Consider the following 14,736-nt stretch of genomic DNA (forward strand, 5'->3'; position numbering starts at 1 on the left):
GTGTCCAACACATGTCTCGGGCGGCGGCCCAGAGAGGCCCCGCCAGCTCCGGCCGCCGCTTCCCCGCGCTGATAACGTGGGCGGGGGGGCGCCGCCAGGCTGCGCGGCCCACAAAGGCCTCGAATGCCAAGCAAGGGCGCATTGTGTGGCGAGGACAAAGAAGCTTGGCGGGGTGGAGCTCCGCCTGAGCCACCCGGCCCCTCCCACAGGGAGGAAAGGGACCCTTTCCAGGTCTCCTAGAGGGGGAAACTGAGGCCCAGGGAGGCCAGGGCGCCAGAAACGCCCTCTGCTGGAGGCGCAAAGCCCTGAAGTGACCCTATAGGGGGACTTTGCATTACAACTTCCCCGGGCCTCAGTTTCCTCATCTGTGGAATGGGAATAATGACACCCAGTGGACTGCCCACGTCTGAGAGTAGCAGAGCTGCAATTGAATCCTAGGTTACTTACTCTACCTGTGTGACATTGGACAAGTCACTGGACCTTCCTGGCCTCCGTTTCCTTACCTGGAAAAGGGGGTGATCTATACTCCCTCACAGTGGCGTGGGTTAGAGGAGCTAATTCATGAGACTGGGCACAGGCATGGGTGACATCCCTTATTCTTTTCCTGGTTACCGGGGTGGAGGCGAAGATGGTGAAAGCCATGGCCAACTGTAAAAGGCTGGGTGTATGGGTATAGTGGGCATTACAGCCTGTCTCCCGAGCCACCATCAACTCTCCTTCCTGTCCCTAAGCCGCTAAGCCCACACCCTCCTTGCCCCTGACCAACCTGGGTCCTCCTGACCTGGGTGGAAGTGTATGGGGGGGGCTTCAGACCCAAGATGATACTTCTTTCCACTAGTACAGCACTTCATAGTTCAGAGCCTGCTTTTCCTTTAGCCATCCCTCCGTGCATTCCTTTATGCCTAGACAGAGTGCCTTCTCTGTGCTGCTCTGTGCTAGGTCCTGGGGATAAATGGGCAAATGAGACACATGACGTCCCTGCCTGGCATCCTGTGAAGCTAATGGGATCGCTCCTGTTTTGCAGATGAAGACACTGAGGCTCAGAGAGGAAACGTGCCAAGCTTAGGACTGCCAAGTATGGTTGAGCAGGTTGTGTCCTGCACAAAGGTCCAGGTTGAAGAGGTGAAGTGGGGTTAAAATCTAACCGGTGTTCAGCTTGCCAAGCCATGTGTCCTGAGGGAGGATCTTCTCAAAGAGGGCTCTTCTTCTTATTTATGCAAAGATGCTATGTGGGCTAGTGATGACCCTACTCAAAATTGCACAGGGACTGTCACAGAATTGGAATTTGTACCCAAGTTTGGGACTCTCTACCCAGAGTGCTTTTTAGCTCATTGTACCACCCAAAGCTGCAAGGCATGGAGCCTCAGGTCCTCTTTGCCCCCAGCCTGGCCCTGTCAGATGTTTGGGTCCAAAGGAGGTAGAACCAGACTCCGAGCGTCAGCTCGGCTGGAAGGAAACTCTCCCTGGTTCTCCTGGGAGACAGAGTCCAGGAGAAGGCCAGGGCCTGCCACAGCCTCGGGCTCCTGATCGCTGGGTCAGGACTGGGCGTGAGGCAGGGCTTGTGGGAGGATGCCTACCACCTTCCTGCTTGACCTCCCCCCTCTTTTCTCTCCTCCCAGTTTTTCTATTTTGTACCCTCCTGGGGGTGGGGGGCGGAATCTAAGTGGAGGCAGCTGTTCCCAAGGCCGTGGGGTGGGCTGCAGGGACCTGCCATTAACCAGCAAGAGACTTGGGGCTGCAGGTCAGTGTGGCTGGCTGAGCCCAGGTGGTTTTGTTTCAGCTCCGGAAGCCAGCCAGTGAGTGTGGGAGGGAGGGGTGGAGGGGCGCGGCATGAAGCCAGGAGCCTGGCCTGGCAACCATGGGGGGTGGGAGAGGAGAGGCTTACGGACCTCACGTGTAGGTTCATGAGTTGTGCTTCTGGTCTGTGTTGTGGGTGGAAAGCGTGTGTGTGTGCGTGATCTGAATATGTGAGTGGTGTGCGTGTGTGTGTGTGTGTGTGAGATCCCGCTTTGCTGTTGGAAAAGCAAAGGCTCACGAGGCAGCTGCTTAGCCCTGGGTGTGGACCCAAGTCCACGATGCCCCTGTCGAGTCACTTCAATCTTTGAACTTGAATTTGGAGCAAAATGGAGATGATAATCCTACCTTGCAAGTTGCTGGGAGGATTAAATGCCTAGCTGGAGGATAAGGTGCCTAGCTGAGCTCCAGGATTACTCCATGAGAGAGAATGATTGTTATTCTAATTATTCAGAAACGTCTGGTAAGGGGTACACACGTGTGTGGTCTGTGTGCCCCGGGGGTGGGAGGCCCCATGTACTGACAATGGACGGAGTATCCCCAGCAGGCTGAGGAGGGTGGGAGACAGCTGTGGGTCTAGAGGTCCTGCTCCTCATTGAGTCAGCCCGGACCTGGATGGCAGGGAGGGGAACCCGAGCAGGTGTGGCTGGAGGAGTGCAGAGAGAGAATGTGGGTAGGTGCCAGCTAGTGTGTGGGGCGTGTGTGTGCGTGTCTGTGCACGCGTGCAAGGGACGCCCCGGAATGGTGGTCAGGAGCATGGATATGGTGCCCAACTGCCTAGGTTTGAAACCTAGCTGTGTGGCCTTGGATAGATCACTTGATCTCTCTGTTCTTTGGTTTCCTCCTCTTAAAAATGGACATAGTAACAATGCCCAGCTTACTGAGCAGTGGTGAGGGTTGGACGAGTAAGTAGCTACCAGCAGAACACTTCTAGCAGCGGTGGGCACCTGCCACATGACCTGTGGATTAGCTCTTACATTTTTTTGCCAGGCCAAGACCTCGTGCCAGGCCTGCAGAAGGCCTTTACGTGCATGAGCTCCTCCCATCTTCCCAGGCACTGCTATCATTCCCGTTTCACAGATGAGGAAACCGGGCAAAGAGAAGCCAGGTGCCTTGGCCTGGGTCCAAAGGGCTGGTTGGGGCACACCCACGTCTGTGCGGGGCCTCGTCTAAGGGCACCCTCCTGAGGGCCAGCCGCGTGCACCCGCAGACACTCGCACACACTCCAACGGCACAAAGTGCTACTGTTGTCAAGGTTCGGGTGGGGGGTGTGGGGAGGGTCCTGCTTCCTGGCCAGGGCATGCACCACGTGGTTTTTGTCCACATAAATACGTGCATAGAGTGTGCGCACAGGCATGATAAACGAGAAAGGCAGCAGGCTCCTGTGCGTGCAGCCTTCCCAGGGCTCCCTTGTGGGGGCTCGTGTACACGCGTGTGCAGCAGGCTGAATGCCACAGCCCCCACCTGAGCTACAGAGTGAGCGTCTCTTCAGATGCCAAAGGGGCTCCCCTCCCCCTTACCAGGGAGTCCTCTCTGCTCACCGCACCCCATCTGAGATTCTTTTTCACATACCTGCTCCCCCCCCACCTTAAGACACACACTCAAAGCCCAAACACGATGCCTGGGAATTTGTACGTGATCAGTACAGGTTGCAGACTGAAGGGTAGAAATGGGTGTCCAGGCCACCAAGGAAAATGTTTAATGTCCACTTCCTGAGAGCCTACTATGTGCCAAACAAGCCTCCCTCCAACCCTATGAGCACCGAGCACAGAGCCTAGTAGAACACAGTAGACATTTAATACCTAATTTTTGAATAAATGAATGAGGCAGGTACTATCATGATGCCCATTATAGAGATGGGAAAACTGAGCCTTGCAGTGGGTCCAGTGATCTTCCCATGGTTCTACAACTGAGCTGGGATTCCGACCCAGATCTTCTTTGATTCCTGAGCCCACATACTTTATGCTGCACCCCACTGTGGAGTGCTGGGAGGAAATGAGGTGTTTGCTCCCTCTGGTCCACTGTGGGCTTTGCTGGTTTTTATGTTCGAAGAAGACTCACTAGGGTGCAGGGCTATGCTGGGCTGATCAAGGGCCTGACTATGTGCGAGGCTGCCTAACCCAGAGATGGGCCCGTCTGAGCACTCTCCTCCCTCCCTCCGAAGTTTCCAAGGGTTCCCATCACCTAAGCATAGAGCCCCACTTCTCCACCTGACATTCAAGGTCCTTCCCGGCCTGGCCCAAGCGTCCCTCTGTCCTCATCTCTGCCCACCCTGCCATGAGCTCACCCAGCTGATGACCCTGCTGCTGAACTTAGCCTCCCGGATCCACATCTCTGTTCCTGCTTCCCAGCCCCCACCATCACTCCAACCTGGAGCGGCCTCTCCCTGTTCCAACCTCACCTCTTCAGCCTTGCTGGGGGCCACTGGGGAAGCCTGTGCTCATTCCCCTCCATGGTGCACTGAGAACTCACCCCTCCCTGGAGTTCTGGCCTCAGCCCAAGACCACTGAGACTTAGATCTGTCACTAGATGCCTTCATATGGCAGCCTATTCTTCCCGTTGGCCTAGGTCCGACACATCTCTGTGCCTTATGCACGGGGGAGGACACCTAACCACAGAGAGAGTAAGAAGCCGGGGTAAAACAACAGGAGGCTGAACTCAGGAAGCCGACAATCATGGGTTAAATCATTCCTCCCCCCTTCAAGCTGAATGATGCTGGGAGAGTCACTTCTCCTCTCTGACCCTCAGTTTCTTCATCTATAAACTGAGTATGATACCTCCTGAGGGAGAAATGCACTAAGATGAGGTACTTTCCCTCTCCCCAGTGCGGGAATTCAGAAAAACTGCTCTGTGTATCTGCATCTCTGTATTTCCCAGGTGCTGAGTGTGTTAGGTAAAATCTCCCAGGACCCAGGATACTACTTAATCTCTTCACCTCCAGAACACACCAAGCTGCCCCTGCCCCAGGACCTTTGCACTTGCTGTTCCCTCTACCTGGACCGTTCTTCCTCACATCTTTGCGGGTTGGCTCTCACTTTATCATTCTGATCTCGGTTCATCTGTCAACTCCTGGACTACTCGAACCACAGTAGCCCCTGTCGCCCCCAATCCTCCTTACCCTATTACTCTGTTTAACTCCTTCATAGCTCTTAACGGCAATTATTTCACGACTTGCGTCACAAATGTTTTACAACTCGATGACTGTGTCCCCCCAGGAGAAGGCAAACTCTCTGTGGGCAGGGATGAGGTCCTATTACCACTGTTTCCCCCCTTGACTCAATGTGTAAGCGCTGACTGAGCTCACGACCCTGAGAACTCGGGAGCTGAGGCGGCAAGCTGGGCTCTGGGCAGCACGCCTGCCCTGCGAGGAGCCCTTCTGTCTCTCAGTGGCCCCTCACTGGCCTCCTGTTTCCACGTCTGCCCCCTGCAGAGAGGGCGCTCACCCCCAGCTCTGCCCTTGGCTGAGTCATCTCCGCGTGCCCGCCTGGCTCTCCGCACGAGGAGTTGGGTAAATGTTTGTGGTGGTAAATTGGACCTGTCTCAAGCTTCTCACTGCTTCCACATCTGAGGAGCCCCAGGGAAGGGGCCAGCAAAGAGAGATGAAAGAAGGTGAAAAGCTGGTTTCAAAGTTGGCCCTTTCAGTGCAGATAAAAGCCGGAGGGAAGGGAAACCAACAGAGGAGGAAGGAGAAGACTGAGAGGGGGTGTGAGAGCGGTGCTGCAGGGGAGGGGAGCAGGCAGACTAGAGCACTAACCTGGGAGGCGAGGACTCAGCCCCTACCCTTGGCTCCCAACTCCTTGGGGAGAGCCCAGGGATGCCTCCTCCCCTCCCCGGGCCTCTGCTGCCTCACACACATGGGTGATAATCCCTTCCTGGAGAGAGAGGTCTGTGGCCCAGCCAGAGGCTGGGGGCTGCTCCTGACAGCCTGAGTGGAAGGGCGGCAGAGGAGCTCAGAGGCAGCTGGATGGTTTTGGCAGTGAGGAGGGCAGAGGCAGCCCCGTCGCTCTGACCCTCTGGCCTGAGTCTGAGCTCCTCAGCCCACCCTTGAGGCCCGTCAGACTTCACTTTTGCTGCCTCATCTCCCTCAGTCCACTGTCGCCACCCCGGTCTGCTCTCTTCTCCAGGCACATCTACCTCTGCCTCCGTATGTCTGCACACGCTGTTCCTCTGTCTGGAATGCCTTTCACCTCGTATTTACGCCTGACCATACCCAGGTCCCAGCTCAGTTCATTTCCTGCCTCCTCCAGGAAGCCTTTTAAGACCCCTGAGGCTATTTCCCAGTCTGGGAGCCCATAGGCAGTTAGGCAGGATGGTGTCTCTCTGTCCTCACCCAGGGCTGCCATGTAAGATCACACAGGCTGTGCACTGTACAACTCAGAGACCCATTCACACAGACGATGAGGGGAATGTTACCCATCTGGAACCATGTAATGCAGAGATCCTCAAATTAACTTCCCTTCTCCCTCTCGTCAATGCTCAGCACAGAGCCTCGTGTATAGTTGGTTCGGGGATTACTTACTGATTATGTACAGGGGTTTCGGGGAGGACGCAGGGAGCTCAGGAATCTCCTTCCTGTCTGTCCAACAATGGCCCTTTCCCCCATCCCTGACCTCCTCCGGATCATTTCTGCTACAACCTTTCTTTCTGTCTCTTCTACCTGACCTTCTTCCAACTTGGGCCACAGTCAGAGACTTCCCAAATCCTTCCAGGGACACTGACAGCTGCAGCATTCCCTCCCCTCTGCCCATCTGCCTCTCTCCCTGCTCGCCCTTCTCTCTCCCTGTGTCTGTTTCTCTTTCTTCCCTTTCTGGCTTTCTCAGCAAATCTCCTCTGTTTCTCCATGATCGGGGGGGGGGGGTCCTCTGCCTCTTGTAGTTCTTCTCGTGGTCTTTCCACTGGCTCCCCCCTCTCTCCGACCTCCTCCTCTCACTGTGGGTCTCTCCCCAGGCCTCTGAGTCTCTCTCTCTTTTTTCAGTTTTTCTCTGCTTTTCCGTTTCATTCACTCACCACTGCAGTCAGCGAGTGTCCCCTGAGTGCAGGGCGTCACGTAACATGGCGAGCACACAGAACTCCCTGTCCTCAAGGGGCTTATCTTGTAGCGGGAGAGACACACAGCGGAGTCAGAAAACTAGGTAGCGTGTCAGATGGTGACGAAGGCTACTGAGGACAGAGTAACATGAGGAAAGGGGATGTGAAGTGTTGGGGCTGGGGGCTGGGGTGGGGTTGAAATTTTAGAAAGAGCGGTCAGGGAAGGCCTCACTGAGGTGACTCTTGGGCAAAGGCCTGGAGAAAGCAAGAGGACCAGTCGTGGGGATGTGAGGGAGGGAACATTCTAGGCAGGGGGATGGCCGTTGCAAAGGCCCTAAGGGGGAGTGAGCTTGGTGTATCTGCAGAGCTGTGAGGAGGCCAGTGTGGCTGAGCCAGGGGTTCCCTGGGAAGGAGGGCCTTGGGAGAAATGGTCTGAGAAAAAACAGTGAGGCCAGATCTCATGGGTCTGGGGGGCATGGTGAGAGCCCGGTCTTTTATTCTGAGCCAGGTGGGTGCCTCTGGAGGGCTCTGAGCAGAGGAGGGCCACGCTCTGATTTCCTTTTGGACAGGATCAGCCCGTGTGGTCCCGCCCCCCGGCCAGTTCTAGATTAAAGAGGGGCGGAGCAGAAGCAGGGAGACCAGCGGAGGGTGGGTGGAGTGCGGGAATCCGGATCCGGATCCGGGTAAGAGAAAATGGTGGCTTGGACCCGGGGTAGCAGTGCAGGTAGGGAAGGTGGTCGGATTCCCGATATGCTGCTTAAGTGCGGATGATGGATTTGCTTCTGGCCTGGAAGGAGGTGTGAGGCAGAGGCAGGAAACAGGGTGTCTCCAACATTTTTTATCTCAACAACTGGAAAGTTGGGGTCGTTGTTTTTGGTGGACGGACCTGGCGCTCGGTTAAGTGGTGAGTTCTGGATGCCTAGGGGAGCCAAGGGGAACTGCTGAAACGGCAGGGTGGGCCAGAGAGTGGAATCAGGGGTCCCAAGCATGTGGATGGACAGACGGAGGGCACGGAGGGAGCCGCCGTAGACAGAGAGGAGGGCCGGGGCGAGCCCTGTTCACTCCGAGGTGTCTGTCGAACCTGGGTCTCCCTCCTTGTCCTGAGTCCCCTGACTCTCGGTGACCATTCTCACATCTGTTTCCTTGGTCTCTGAGCTGCATCTCTGTGTCCATCCCCCCCTTCTCCGTCCCCCGCCCCTCCCCCTCTGCCCGCAGTCTGTCCGCGGGGCGGTGGCGGGAGAGCAGGCAGCAGGCGTGGCCCCGGGCGGGGGTCTCACCGGACGGGCCGGTTGGCGGCGTCGGGGTCCCGCGCCGTCACCACGCCGACCAGGGAGCCCACCTGCGCGTCCTCCTGCACCTCCAGGAGGCCGGAGGGCGGCCGGAACTCGGGGGGCTCGTCCACGTCGGTCACGGCCACGCGCACGATCGCCTGGTCGCGGAACGTGCCCAGGTCAGCGAAGCGGGGGTCCACGAACTTGTTGAGGGCCTCCAGGACCACGGTGTGCACGGGCTGAGACTCGAAGTCCAGGCGCTGCGGGGAGGGAGCAGACGGCGGGTGAGTGGGCCGGGTGGGCTCGGCGCCGAAAGAGGAAGTCAGGGAGGCGGGCCCACAGGGGGCGGGGCCGGCCCAAGGTCACGTTGACTCTGAGGGGGCGCCGGGAGTAGTGGGAACTGGCTGTTTTGAGACCCAGACCCACCCTCCCTGGTTGTAGGCGGAGGAAGCGACACTGCCGGGGACAGTCTTGCCGAGGGGCACACAGCCCAGCAGGGCTAAAGGACGCTGACGTCTAACTTCCCGCCCCCAAAACACAGTATGTTGGGCTATTTCATGCATTTATTAATTCACGGAGCGCTTACTGTGTGCCAGTTAAATACATTAACTCATCTAATTTTACAACAGCCCTAAGAGGCTTGTATTGTGATTATCTCCTTTTACCCGGGAGGAAATCGAGGCCCAAGGTCACTTAGCAGTTAGGCCCTGGCAGAGGCAGGATTCAAACCCAGGCAGTGCGGCTCCCAAGTCCTGGCCCTTAACCCCAGGCGAGGAAAGCGCGCTGGATCTGCGGCTGACTCGCTGTGTGTCTGTGGGCAATCTGTTTAGCCTCTCTGGGCCTCAGGTGTGAGGGTGAAGGAGACATTTCCCAGGTCCACAGGGGGCAACTAATAGGAGTTGAGCCCGATAAGCCAGGCTGCCTTAGAGCTTTCCTTGGAAATCTGGCTAAACCCGCCCTGAGCCTGGCTTCTCATCAGGGAGTGCTAATGGGTGACCTTCTGATGAATGAGCTCCACTGCTGTGTGTTGGCTCCGGCCTCCTAAAGACAGCACCTTACAGCAAAGGGAAATAGCAGTGGTGGGGCTCAGGCACCTCAGTCCCGCGGGGGCAGCTCTCTGGGTGGCAAGGGTGCCCTTCCTAGAGACCTGCCCTGTGCATAGTCCCTCCCCCACTTTGCTCTCAGAACCTCCCGCCCCCACCTTCTCCAGCAGCAAACACGACCACCTCCTTTCTCTGTCCTGTTGCCTGGGAAATCTGGATGCAGGGAGGCAGCCCAGAGCCGGGCCTGTGAATGAGCGATGGGCTCTGGAGCCCAGTCATCAATCAGGCGTGGGCTCGAGCCAGCGCACCCGGGCGGAGACACCGCAGGCGCCACTGCTGGAGCAGGTGGGAGGGGCCTGACTTGGGGGAGGGGGTTAGGGGCAGCCTGGGGAGGAGAGCAAGCGCGGAGGCTGGGCTTGGGGCCTGACTCTGCTGCTCTGTGATGCTGGAACCCATCTGTGAAATGGGCTCATCTTCCAGGGGCCAAATGGAACTCAGAAGACTGAAAACCATAGAATGCTTCAGAGGGTAGATTCTGGAGCCAGACTGCCTGGGCTCATAGCCCTAATGTGCTCTGCAGGATGCATGACCTCAGATGCGAATTGTTGAATTGCCACGGCCTCAGTGTGCCATCTATAAAATGGGCAATGATAGTACGTCAGAGGGTTGTCGTAGGGATTGATTAAGCTCATATGTGAAAAGCGGTTGAAGGGTGCTGGGCACATAGTATACCCGTTATTATAGGCAGTAGCTGCTATCCTTTAATCTTCTGGGGAGTAGCTGAAGAAACTGGGAGTCCTCTCTTTTCAAACCCTCCAGGCCAGGTAGAGAGCGGGTCATTATGTGCTTAGTGAGTGAATGAAGGGCCGTAGAGGGCGGATGTCGCTGTGGGTCCCAGAAGGCAGGGCCCAGGCTGATGGGGGCAGATTTAGGGAGGCAGATTCTGGCTGAACAGGAGGAGAAATACCTGGACAGTGGCAGGGAGTGAGCGTCCCAACCTGGAGGCATGCAAAGGCCTACCATCATTTGCAGGCCAGGGCAGGGGATTGACCTCCTGTGGGAGAGCAGGGCTGGGGCGATGGTCTCAAAGGCCTGTGGAGCCCTGAGTTGCCAAGCCCACGACCAAGTCCTGGAAGATGGATTTTTGCTTTTCATTTGCCCTCCATCCCCTTCCCCTAGGAACCCCTGAGTTTGTTCTTTTAGCTTCTGGTTCCTGGGCTAGTCAGTAGGGGAGAAGGGCTGTTAGACTCAGGAAGGAAAGAGCTTGGAGTCACCAGGCCTGGGTTCAGATCCTGACTCTGCCCCTTACAGGTGTGATCTTGGGTGAGCCCTTTTCTTTCTCTGTGCCTCTGTTTTCTCACTGTGAAAATGGGCTTAACGACTGACGTCTCTTCAGAGGGAAGCAGGGGAATTAAAGGAAATGATGAGCGTGAAGGGCATGGCCTCGAAGGAGCACAGCGCAGTGATTCCGAGCACGGATCCAAATCTGGTTTGAATCCGTGCCCTCACAACCAGCTATGCAACTTACTTTCTTTGTGCCTCATTTTCCCATTTGTAAAATGGGACTGATACCATCGCTGTTTCCCCCAGGTTGGTCCTGAGTCCCCAGAGAGACCTGATCCCCCGAGTGGAATGGGGCCATGTGGCTGCTCTGAGGTGCCCTCCCCCCGCCCCTCCCCCACCAGCCCTCTCCCCCTTCCTGGGGAAGCCCCACCTTCTGCACTACGATGATGGCCTCCTGAGTGTCGCTGTCCGTGGTGACCTTGAACACATGGCCACCGCTGCCGCTCTCCTCCTTGAGGTGGTAAGTCATATCTGTGTTCTCGCCCACGTCCGAGTCCTCAGCCTTCACTCGTCCCACAGCCGTGCCGATGGGGGCTGACTCCTGAATGCTGAACTGGTACATCTCTGTAGGGGATACAGCTGTGAACAGGGAGGGGGGCAGCCCCTACCCCAACTTCCACCAGGAGAGGGGGGCCCAGATGGGCTCCCGGGAGGGCGGTGTCCGCAAGGGGCTTCCAAGCGGGTAGTGCAAAGAGGAGGGTCCTAATTCTGATGCTGAGTTGATTTGCTGACTGATAGGAAAAGTGCCTGCAATGTTTGGGGTTCAGTCTCCCTTGGTTTCCTCACCTGTAGAATGGCAATAGTGCCTTCCTAAAGCCACCGTCATTACCCCAGTGAACTTAGATGATGAGGCATGGAGTCGCTTACTACAGTGCCTAGCTCATGGCAGCTACTCGATAAATGGAACCAAGTGTGCTAGAAGAGTGGGGCTTCATGCCGCTGCCTGTTGCTATTGACGTCAGTGACACTGATTCCTTTGTTCCCATGTATTTATTAAGCACCTGTGATGTCCCAGATGCAGTTCGGGCACTGGGGTTATAGCAACAAGCAGAACAGACCCGAATCCCAGTTCTCAGAGTGCTTTCCTCTTAACAGGCAGAGAAACACACAATCACATCAGTAAAACACACGGTATATCAAACAGTGATAGGTACTTCGGAGAAAAATAAAAGAAGGAAAGGGGCATGGGGAATGCCGAGGAGCGTGTGTGTGGAGTTTTAAATAGGGTAATCAAGAAAGCCCTCACTGGGAAGATGACATTTTTGCAAAAGTCTGAGGGAGGTGAGGGAGTAAGCCAAGCAGGTTTGTGGGAAAGAGCATTCCAGACAGAGGGAACAGCTGGTGCAAAGGCCCTGAGGTGAGTGCAATGCCTGGTATGTTTGAAGAATGGCAAGACGGCCATTGTGGCCAGAGGGGAGAAGCAGAGCAGAAATGCGAGGGAATGAGGCCAGATGGGACACAAACGGTACCCTCCTCTCTTCCCAGAGTTGAGGTCGAGATAAGGGTGATTTGCTAAATGAGGGGCCAGCGCAGGTGAAGCAGGGCCTGTGGAGCTGAGGATGAGCCTCTTGGAGTCCCCAAGGTCTGGACACCCTTCGTGTGGAGGGGTGGCCTCTGAATCATTCTCACGTGGCAGCCAGAGGGGCTGTTTCTAATACATGCTGACTGTGCCACTCTCCCGCTGGAATCCCTTCCATAGCTCCCCGCTGCCCTGCAATGGAGCCCTACAGCCCTTTGGCCTGCTCTACAGGACGCTCGCTGCCTGGCCCCTGCCGGCTTCTGCAGCCTCAGCCTCCCTCTCCCTGACCCCAGCTTCAGCCTGCCTGAAGTTCGTATAATTCCTCATCTCTAGGCATCGCCTCTCTTTATTCTCCCTTCTGCTGTGCCCTCTCCAATTCCTACCCTTCCTTTAGTCTTACTGAATGTTCCTTCCTCCAGGGAGCCTTCTCAGACTGACCTCCAGGCTCCAGTCTTGTGCCCCAGGGCCACCTAGCTTATCCCACGGTAAGGATTCCTGCCTTTCCCTATCAGTTTCTGCCTCTTCTCTCCCTGCTCTCTCCTCTCTCCCCTGTCCGGGGTGTGAACTCCTGGAGGCAGGAACCACATCTCTTATTCATCAGGCATTCTCTGAGCCTGGCAGAACACCAGACTGTCGCATAAATGAAATGTGTGAGTGACTAGGGAGCGAATGAATGAAAAGGAGCGTGGGTCTGCGCTCACCGGGTTAACACAGATTCAAGAGTCTGACAACAGCAAGTGTTGGTGAGGGTGGGCTGCAGTGGATACATGCATTTATTTCATGGGGGGACCAGTTTGGCTTTGTTTAGTAAAGCCGAAGATGAGTATATCCCATGAGCCAGCTGTTGTGTTCCAGCGTGTATATACACCAGAGACGCGCGTGCAAACCGGCACTTGGAGATGTTCGACAAGGTGCAACAACGTTCAGAGCCTCAAACTGGAAACAAACCAAACGTCCATCAACACTGAATAGAGAAATGATGGGACACTGTGCAGCAATGGAAATGAATTCATTATAGGGACAAGCAGCAACTTAACAATTTCATAAACATAATTTTAAGAAAAAAAAAAGCAGGGCACAGAGGTTATATGGTATGATCTGCTCATCTGAGGTTAAAAAAGCAGGTGAAATTAAGCTACAGCGTTTGGTGATGAGTATGTAGGTAAACTGGCTGTCAAGCAAGGAGGCGGCGATCACAAAAGCGGGTCATGGTTGACTCTGGAAGAGGGGGTGTGGGGGGTGCGGTTAGGCTCAGGAAAGGCACGTGGAGGCTTCTGGAGTCCAGGAGTGTGGTCTCCAGGAGGGTTCGCTTTATACTTAGGTGCCAAACTGGACATTTGTCTTTTACAGTCTTCTGTTTGTATACATATTACACAACAAAGAAGTGTTAAAAATAAAGAGGGAACGAATCAATGAATGAATAAACGAGTCTTCCTGGGGCCCGGGGTCCCTCTTCTCTGCTCTGCCCCACCGCTTCCCGTTCAGAGCTGGCACAGAGCCTCGTACAACTGGGCAGAAGCCTGGGTGGCCCCCACCCTCCACGCGGCGCCTCAAAGCTCCCCCATCCGCGTAGGGGGGGCGGCTTCTGCGCCCGGCTCCCTGGCGACACAGAGCTGGCTGGTGGCTCTGCCCACCCCGCTCTGAGCCCGGCTGAGGCGCTCGGCCCCGATGATGGTGCGCTCTCAGCTAAGGGATTGGATTCCCTTATCTCGCGGGGGTCAGTCCCCTGTGGCGGGCCTAATGTGAGAGCAGCAGACCTCGAGTAATGACTCCCCGATAGGGATCAGCCCGTCTCCCCGCGGCATTTAGTCTCTGCCAGCTCCGGCGGCTTCCCCGGCACGGCTCTCGGCCCAAGGCTGGACAGAGGGACTGGCTGATGGGGAGGTGGGGGACTCGGCCAGAGAACCACCCCCTGTCCCCTGTTGTGCCAAGAGAGGCAGAGAGTGGAAAGACCTCCTAATTCAAAAGCACAGCACCCTGCCTTCCAGGCTCATCGTGGGGACAGGCCTGTCACTCCAGCACCCCGCTTCTCCATGCAGCACAGGCAGGCCTTGGCCTGGGTCTGTCCACAGCCACTGTCTACATTCCTGTGTCTCTCACCCCACCCCCAGCCCTTCCCTTTGCAAGCTTGGGTCAGTGGCAGATGACATGGAGTAAGCGGGAGTGGGGTGTGGGTGGGCCAGTGACAGGCTAGAGTAGGTGGACAGATGGGGGTCCCTCTCGGCAGGAAGCAAGGTGAGGGGTAGGAAGATAACCGTGTTACTGGGCTATGTGGGAAATCAGACAACTTGGAGGACTTCCTCTGCAAGAAGCGTGATTGGAGGAGCACTGAGGGGAAATGGGTGACTCAGGTGGACAGACAGATTCAAGCCCCTCTTGTGGTGGAAGCCTAAAGGGAAGCATGAGCTCGGTGGGCAGCTGGAAGGATGGACGGACCCACGGAGGCCCAATGGGAGGCGTGCTGGGGGTCTACCAGATGGACGCAGATGCAGCCATCGCCCTCTGGGAAGGCCCCACTTACTCTGCGGGAAACGAGGTGGGTTGTCATTGACATCGGTGACCACGATGGTGACGGTGGTGGAGCCAGAGAGGCCGCCCAGCTGGCCCGCCATGTCTGTGGCCTGGATCACCACCTCGTAGCGCTCCTGGCTTTCGCGGTCGAGGTCGGGCACGGCTGTCCGGATCACACCTGTGGGTGAGTGACAGTGAGGCCAGGGATGCCCCCCCCCCCCCCCAA

At 56.5% G+C, this 14,736-nt stretch overlaps 1 protein-coding gene across 1 annotated transcript in view; it reads right to left on the reverse strand.

Moving 5' to 3' along the window:
- The window catches only part of CDH22 (cadherin 22), a 66,222-nt gene that overhangs the window by 22,110 nt on the left and 29,376 nt on the right, over positions 1-14,736 (reverse strand). Inside the window, exons 4-6 of the mRNA XM_040637847.1 lie at positions 14,521-14,688; positions 10,851-11,044; positions 8,100-8,353 (exon numbers count right to left, since the gene is read on the reverse strand). Coding sequence (XP_040493781.1) covers positions 8,100-8,353; positions 10,851-11,044; positions 14,521-14,688 — 616 coding nt within the window. The remainder of the gene's footprint in view (positions 1-8,099; positions 8,354-10,850; positions 11,045-14,520; positions 14,689-14,736) is intronic.

This window comes from Ursus maritimus, unplaced genomic scaffold (assembly GCF_017311325.1).
Source record: "Ursus maritimus isolate PB19 unplaced genomic scaffold, ASM1731132v1 scaffold_22, whole genome shotgun sequence".
Lineage (NCBI taxonomy): Eukaryota > Metazoa > Chordata > Mammalia > Carnivora > Ursidae > Ursus > Ursus maritimus.